Source organism: Arachis duranensis, chromosome 4 (assembly GCF_000817695.3).
Source record: "Arachis duranensis cultivar V14167 chromosome 4, aradu.V14167.gnm2.J7QH, whole genome shotgun sequence".
Classification (NCBI taxonomy): Eukaryota; Viridiplantae; Streptophyta; class Magnoliopsida; order Fabales; family Fabaceae; genus Arachis; species Arachis duranensis.
Window position 1 is genome coordinate 66509196 of NC_029775.3, and position 8818 is coordinate 66518013.

The 8818-nt window shown below is 40.1% G+C and overlaps 1 protein-coding gene across 1 annotated transcript; it reads left to right on the forward strand.

Annotated features, from left to right (window-relative positions):
- The first annotated feature begins 394 nt into the window (after positions 1 to 394).
- LOC107484303 (uncharacterized) lies at positions 395 to 2292 on the forward strand. Its single transcript, XM_016104916.1, has 3 exons — positions 395 to 518; positions 1132 to 1196; positions 2122 to 2292. The coding sequence occupies exons 1-3, from the start codon at positions 395 to 397 to the stop codon at positions 2290 to 2292; spliced, it is 360 nt and encodes a 119-aa protein (XP_015960402.1).
- The last annotated feature ends 6526 nt before the right edge of the window (positions 2293 to 8818 follow it).

Below are 8818 nucleotides of genomic sequence, written 5' to 3' on the forward strand. Positions count from 1 at the left end.
TGGTAAGGGAAGGTGACCCCCAAAGACAAGATATCGAGATGATCCCTCGGTAAGGGAGGGTGATCGATCGAGATGATCCTTCGATAAGGGAAGGTGATCGCCAAGACACTCGGGATAAGAACCTTCGGTAAGGGAAGGGGACTCTCATTTATACCGGTTTGAACTCAATACCATCCATAAAAGTTAAAAGTTAAGAAAGAAGAAAGCATGAATGAAAGTTTGATGTTTATGTTTTTTTTCTTTAGATTTAATTATGATTATGTTGATGTTACTTAAGATATTATCCTTCTATTTTCCTATATGCTTTCCTTTTTTCACACATGTTTTACAAGAAAGATACATATTACATGCCATGTTATATGCTCTTTTTAAAAATCCCGCACGAGGGCTGGAGATGGATATGGAGGTGTTGCATAGCACTCCTACTGAGACGTTAGGTTCTCACTCCCTTTCTTTTTCCATACTGTCTCCAGAGGAACATGGCATAGCGGATAGAGACGACACAGTGTCCCCCGAAGGTAACTTCTGAGTATGACCCCTCGAAGCACGCGTGGGTTGTTGCGACCACTACTACCGTGCTCCAAACTATCTACTTAGATCGAGAGTTCGTGGAAGAAGAACCCCAGCTGCCCGTCATAACCTTCCTAGATAGGAACGCTTCAGCATCTAAGAAGCGGTCATCTAAGGTGGTACACCTCGAGTCTGACTTTGAAACCGAGGAAGAGGAATCCGACAACCCGAGCCAAGGATAGGACATGTCACAAGGATGGAAGTTTCTTCGATGAAACTAGTTAGGATGCATTATTTTCCTTTTCATCATAGTTACCTTTAAGCACTATCTCCTTTAGAATCGTGTTCATGGGAAGTCTTTTATATTTGCTTGAACCTCTTTGAGTTTTGTTCAATTTCATCCTTTTAGTACTACTCGATTTCCACCCAAAGTTTCGCGCGTGTTTTCCTTCTTTTCTTAATTAACGATTTAGTTCCTTGCTTTTTCATATTGTGACACCCTACTTAAAGACCTTTAAAGGTAGAATATTAAGTTAGGATGTTACATTATTGGTATTAGAGCAAAGTCGATCCTAGAGATCCTGTTTTAGAAGGTACGACTGATAGAACTTCTCCTTATAGTTACCCATGAACAGGAAACCTATGGCAAGCCAAAGGAGCCCACCAGTCAGAAGATTGAATCAAGGGTAAGTGCACAATTAATGGAGTTTCTTTAACTATTCTTTACGATACTGGTGCTTCTCATCCATTTATATCTCTCTCTGCTACTAGTAGAATCAGTTTACCCATGACCAAACTACCATATGTCCTACTGGTGACTACCCCAGCCGATAAGAGTGTTAAAACTCAGCAGGTTTGTCAGGGGACTTGCATCCTCATTTCAGATAGGTCATACCTTGCTGACCTAGTGTGCCTCCCTTTAGTAGGACTAGACATCATCCTAGGAATGGATTGGCTCAACAAAAACCGAGTCTTGTTAGAGAGAAAAGTCATCTTTCTTTCTCCATCCATACATGACACAAGTGATAAATGACCTTCCAAGATCCTCCAAAGGTACAAGTACGAGACAAGAATGTGCCTTGCTAAATTCGGTAAAAACAGATCCCAATCAGGAGTTGTGTGAGATACCAGTAGTACGAGACTTTTCAGATATCTTTCCTGAAGATATACCCTCTTTTCCCCAACATGAGAAGTCGAGTTCTCCAAAGAATTGGTGCCTGGAATAGGGCCAATCTCCATAGCCCCTTACCGGATGGCTCCGTTGGAGCTCACTGAACTAAAGAACCAACTAAAAGAACTGCTGCAAAAGGGATTCATCAGACCAAGCATTTCTCCCTGGGAAGCTCCAGTATTGTTCAAAAATAATGGCAGTATGTGTCTCTGCGTAGATTATAGACAACTCAACAAAATCACGGTGAAGAACAAGTATCCCCTCCCAAGAATAGATGACTTAATGGACTAACTACAAGGTGCAACGGCATTTTCAAAAAATTGACCTGAGATCAGGGTATCATCAAATAAGGGTAAAAGAAGAAGACATTCCGAAGATGGCTTTTCGAACGAAGTTTACAGTAATGTCTTTTGGGTTGCGTACTAATGCAATGCAAGAAGGTAGTGGCGTATGCGTCAAGGCAACTAAAGACCCACGAAGCCAACTATCCAATTCATGACCTTGAACTAGCCGCAATAGTATTTGCACTGAAGACATGGAGACACCATTTGTACGGAGTTGGGTTTCAAGTATTCTCCGATCATAAGAACTTAAAGTACATGTTCGACTAGAAGGAACTCAACATGCGACAAGGGAGGTGGATGGAGTTTCTTAAAGACTACGACTTTGTTATAAACTACCACCCGGGGAAGGCTAACTTGGTGGCTGACACTCCAAGTCGGAAGGTACTCAAGGCATCATGGCTGATGATAAAAGAGGCAGAGTTGATGAAGAATTTCAGAGACATGAACTTACAAGTCACCCTCGCTCCAAAAAGCATACGTTTGAGCCACCTAACAATGACAAGTCAATTCAAGGAACAAATAACTAAGGCACAGAGCTCCGACCCCGATTTTCAAGAAATCATGCGCCTTGTCAAGGAAAGAAAATTGAAAGGTTTCACCAAAGGAGAGGACAAGGTATGGAGATACCAAGGTCAAATCTGTGTCCCAAGAGAAGGCGATCTTCAAAACAAGATTGCGGAAGAAGCCCATAAAGGAGACTTTACCATTCACCCAGGCATGACAAAGATGTACCATGATTTGAAGAAGATGTTCTGGTAGCCAGGGATGAAAAAGGATTTGGCTACAGTCGTGAATAAATGTCTGGTTTGTCAGAAGGTAAAAATCGAGCATCAAAAACCATCGGGGGTATTGCAACCTCTTGGCATCCCAGAATGGAAGTGGGAGAACATATCGATAGATTTCGTCATGGGACTACCTCGTACTCAAGCAGGACGTGACGCCATATGGGTCATTGTGGACCGGCTTACCAAGACTGCGCATTTTCTACCAATCAAGGCGACCGACTCGTTAGAAAGACTAGCCACGCTATATATCAAAGAGATCCTGGGGTTACACGGGGTACCATCAACCATAGTCTCGGACAGAGACCCCGGATTTACCTCCAGGTTTTGGAACGCATTGCAGAAGGCGTTCGGGACAAAATTGTGCTTAAGCACGTCATACCACCCACAAACAGATGGACAAATGGAGAGGACCATTCAGTCGTTGGAAGATATGTTACGAGCTTGTGTCCTACACAGACTTGGAGAGCGGAAAAGTCACTTACCACTGATCGAGTTTGCTTATAACAACAGTTACCATAATAGCATTGGGATGGCACCATATGAGGCACTTTACGGGCGAAAGTGCCAATCTCCTTTATGTTGGTATAGACCAAAAGAGAAAGGCTACTTAGAACCCGAATTAGTAAGACAGACCACAGAAGATCCCAGAATTATTTACAGGTAACGATCATGGTGAAGATTTCCTTTCCAACAGTAGAAGATTACAATAAGACCCCTAAGTTATTTAACAATCCTCATCGACCAATTTCGGATATGGAATTTGGGGACAAATTCTTTTTTTACGGGGGTGATAATGTAACAACCACCCCTTCTAGAAACAAAAATTAAATTCGAAATTCGAAAGTCAGTTGGGAGTTGGGCTTAGAATTTTGAATTTATGGATAGGAATCTAGTAACTGCCTTCCGTTTGAATTTAAAATTATCCCAACCACCCTATCACCAAATGTATATAAATAGGGGTGCACCTATAGGTAGAAAATCACTTCTCTCAAACACTAATCCTCTCCCTTCTCTCTCTACAAAAATATATTCTGTGTGCAAACACAAGGAACACAAGAGGCAAGCTCATAGGCAACAAGGAAGCGTTAGAAAAAAGGTAGGAAATTATGTTTTTTTAAATGCTTGGCATGTGTTATGTTCCATTTTTTTTTTCTTCCATTCACGAATGTTATCATGACACTAATTTTCTTTCACTCATCTTTCATGTTGAGCATGTCTTTCCACCATGTCATTCACGTCTTCTTGAATCATTATTATATGTGTCCTTATGATGTTCATTCAATTATTTACTATACTCATTTTATAATCTTTCATATGATTGTATTGTCAATATTCCCTTAGTTCGAGAGTACATGCCTTCTTATAATGCTTATTCAATCTCCTATATTATTATATTAATATTCCCTTAGGGCCAGGAGTACATGCCTTCTTATGTCTTGTTCAACATATAGGCATATGTGTGATCTCTTACATGGTTATATTATTATTTATAATATTTTAATTCAATTATTTAACATACCTTATTCTATTATGTGCATCCATGTGACCTATTATATCATTATGTTATCATTACTCCTTTAAAGTCAAGAGTACATGCTTTCTTAAGTATTTTATTCAAAAATTTAATATACCATATTCTATTATGTGCATCTATGTGACCTGTTATATTATTATGTCATTATTACTCCTTTAAAGCCAAGAGTACATTCTTTCTTAAATATTTTATTTAAACATCTAATATACCCTATTCTACTATGTGCATATCATTATTATTACTCCTTCAAAGTCAAGAGTACATGCTTTCTTAAATGTTTTATTCAAATATATAATATACTCTATTCTTATTATATGACCGTTGCACCATTATATTACTCCTTTAGCATCGAGAATACATAATTTCTTTAATATTTTATGCAATTATTTAAAATGCCCTATTTTCTGCACTTTGATATGACCTCTTTCAATCCTGCTATTATAATACCAAGATCTTTTAATTAGAAAATCTATACACATGCTAGAATCTCATGATTTTCATATATCCTTTTATTATCACAATTGTTCCTTTTCTTACATGATCTCTTCTTATATGATTTTTCTCTCATGTATGTTTAAACAACTTAAGTGTAAATTGAACTGAGGGAATGATCCTTCGGTAAGGGAAGGTGACCCCCAAAGACAAGATAATCGAGATGATCCTTCGGTAAGGGAAGGTGACCCCCAAAGACAAGATAATCGAGATGATCCTTCGGTAAGGGAAGGTGATCGAATCGAGATGATCCTTCGGTAAGGGAAGGTGATCGAATCGAGATGATCCTTCGGTAAGGGAAGGTGATCGCCAAAGACAAGATATCGAGATGATCCCTCGGTAAGGGAGGGTGATCGATAGAGATGATCCTTCGGTAAGGGAAGGTGATCGCCAAGACAATCGAGATAAGAACCTTCGGTAAGGGAAGGGGACTCTCATTTATACCGGTTTGAGCTCAATACCTTCCATAAAAGTTAAAAGTTAAGAAAGAAGAAAGCATGAATGAAAGTTTGATGTTTATGTTTTTTTCTTTAGATTTAATTATGATTATGTTGATGTTACTTAAGATATTATCCTTCTATTTTCCTATATGCTTTCCTTTTTTCACACATGTTTTACAAGAAAGATACATATTACATGCCATGTTATACGCTCTTTTTAAAAATCCCGCACGTGGGCTGGAGATGGATATGGAGGTGTTGCATAGCACTCCTACTGAGACGTTAGGTTCTCACTCCCTTTCTTTTCCCATACTGTCTCCAGAGGAACATGGCACAACGGATAGAGACGACGCAGTGTCCCCCGAAGGTAACTTCTGAGTATGACCCCTCGAAGCACGCGTGGGTAGTTGCGACCACTACTACCGTGCTCCAAACTATCTACTTAGATCGAGAGTTCGTGGAAGAAGAACCCCAGCTGCCCGTCGTAACCTTCCTTGATAGGAACGCTTCAGCATCTAAGAAGCGGTCATCTAAGGTGGTACACCTCGAGTCTGACTTCGAAACCGAGGAAGAGGAATCCGACAACCCGAGCCAAGGATAGGACATGACACAAGGATGGAAGTTTCTTCGATGAAACTAGTTAGGATGCGTTAGTTTCCTTTTCGTCATAGTTACCTTTAAGCACTATCTCCTTTAGAATCGTGTTCATGGGAATTCTTTTATATTTGCTTGAACCTCTTTGAGTTTTGTTCAATTTCATCCTTTTAGTACTACTCGATTTCCACCCAAAGTTTTGCGCGTGTTTTCCTTCTTTTCTTAACTAACGATTTAGTTCCTTGCTTTTTCATATTAAGTGTGACACCCTACTTAAAGACCTTTAAAGGTAGAATATTAACTTAGGATGTTACACAGGTGACATGGCAGCACCCAAGGGAGTCACTATCCAGGAGGAAGGAGCCCTTGATTTTACACTCCAATCATTTCAAGCACACCATCCAGCAGTGGCTGAGGATTTCGGAATAAAATCTTCGCTACTCAACTTGATGCCCAAGTTTCATGGCTTACCTGCTCAAGAGCCTATCAAGCACCTTAGGAATTTTCAGACTGCTTGTTCTACTATTAAGCGTGATGGCACTGATGAAATCTCCATTCTGTTAAAAGCCTTCCCATTCTCTCTTGAGGGAAAGGCAAGAGAGTGGTACTACACTTAACCCAGAACAACTGTTTCCAACTGGGATACGCTTAGAAGAGAATTTTTGGAGAAATTCTTCCCAACTGAGGTTGCAGATAAACTGAGGAAAGACATGTCCATGATTGTTCAAGATGAATTTGAGATTCTTTATGAATACTTGGAATGCTTCAATAATCTTCTAGAAGCATGCCCCCACCATATGATTGACAAGATATTGTTGCTCAGCTACTTTACACAGGGCATGAAATCTCAAGATAGGACCACATTGGAAGGTGCTAGCAATGGGTCTATGAAAAAGTACAAGACTACGGAAGAAGCATGGCAATTGATCAGCGACTTAGCTGAATCTACTAGGAATCACAGGCAGAAACAAAGTCGGTCAAGAGCTGTTGCAGAAGTATCCACTAGCAAAGAGACTGCTGCTATAGCTCAGAGCTTATGTGAAATGACTAACTTGCTGAAGCAGATGCAACTAAATCAACTACAGCTTCAGCAAGTTCAGCCTTCTCCACCACAGCACAGTCAGCAGTTGGTTCCACAAAGAGTATGCAGAATCTGTGCAGATTATAGTCATTACACTGATGAGTGCTTGCAACTCTAACCAGAAGACCACACTGTAGCAGCCACTCATAACTTCTATGACCACCCCAATCAAGGGTACAATCAAGGTGGCAGCTATAACCAAGGATGGCAGGATAACTCTAACCAAGGCTGGAGAGATAATTCTAACCAGGGTTGGAGGGACAATCATAACAGAGGAGGCAGAGATAACAATGGAAATCAGAGGTGGAATAACAATAACAACTTCAGGTAGCAGAATCAGAATCAGGCCTACAGAGCACCTCATCTAAGATAGCCTCAAGCATCTCAGCAGCCCTCTCAGATTACTTATCCCTCTTCATCTCCTAATGATGAGTTACTACAATCTATTGATCGGAGACAACAGGCCATGGAAAACAACTTTACTACTACTCTGAATGGTCTGACTTCTACTTTGCAAGCCCTTGTCTCACAGATTGGATCAATGAACAACTCCAACAACCAGTCCTTAAGCTCTGGTGGACTCCCCTCTCAACCATTACCCAATCCAAAGGGTGGTATTAATGCCATCACCCTAAGGTCCGGAACCACATTGCACGAGAGGAACCAAGAAGAACCAAACCTACCTGAACACACCTCAGCTGAAGAGGTAGTGAAATTAGAAGATGTTGAGGAAGAAAAGGATCTACAGGACATGGCTGAGGAAGAAGACACTAAATCACAGGAAGAAGCACCAAAGGGCACAGACACTGTAGAAAATGCCATTCCTATTCCATTTCCACAACTTGTAAAGAAGCCCAAGAAGTAGTTGGAACCTGATCCCAAAATGGTAGAAATATTCAAAAAGGTTGAGGTAACTATTCCCCTTTTTGATGTTATTCAACAGGTACCTAAATACGCAAAGTTTCTAAAGGATTTATGCATACATAAAGACAAAATTAATGAATTAGAAACTATTCCTTTAGGAAGTTCTATATCTGCTTTAATGGGAAATATACCTAAAAAATGTAGTGACCCAGGCCCATGCATGGTTAACTGTACCATTGGAGGTGTGATATTTTCTGACTGCATGTGTGATTTAGGAGCGTGTGTTAGTATAATGCCTTTGTCTGTATATGATGTTTTGAGGCTACCTCCCTTAAAAAGGTCGACAGCTCGTTTTGTGTTAGCAGATAAAAGTATTATTACAGTGGCTGGAGTTGCTGAAGATGTATTAGTGGGCATTAAATGTCTCACTTTCCCTATTGATTTTTACATCCTGGAGATGCCCCAACATGACTCAGAGAAGCCATCATCAATCCTACTCGGAAGACCTTTCTTGAAGACCTTTCTAGTTAGCCGCACTTTTCCTCCAAACTTTACTAAGCATCAAAGAGACAAGCTGAAAAGCAAGTCTAAATATTATATATGGGATGACCCATATTTATGGAGATGTGGCGCTGACCAGGTAATTAGAAGGTGTGTGCCTCAATCAGAATTCCAGTCCATTTTAGAGGCATGTCACTCATCTGAGAGTGGAGGACATTTTGGCCCTCAAAGAACAGCTAGAAAAATCTTAGACTGTGGATTCTGGTGGCCTACTCTTCTTAAAGACGCTACTGAATTTTGTAAATCTTGTTTCCCATGCCAAAAATTTGGTAATATATCCAAGAAGGATGAAATGCCTCAACAAATTATGCTTTTCTGTGAAATTTTTTATGTTTGGGGCATTGACTTCATGGGTCCATTTCCAGATTCTAATGGCCACCTATATATACTGTTAGCTGTAGATTATGTTTCTGAATGGGTAGAAGCAATTCCTACCCGTATT

Bases quoted from the DNA above. Each gene is read 5' to 3' on its own strand.
- LOC107484303 (XM_016104916.1), top strand. From the start codon at position 395: ATGGATATGGAGGTGTTGCATAGCACTCCTACTGAGACGTTAGGTTCT. The intron at 519-1,131 runs GTAACTTCTGAG...TTCTCCTTATAG, and splicing joins CGACACAGTGTCCCCCGAAG to TTACCCATGAACAGGAAACC. The intron at 1,197-2,121 runs GTAAGTGCACAA...CAATGCAAGAAG, and splicing joins GTCAGAAGATTGAATCAAGG to GTAGTGGCGTATGCGTCAAG.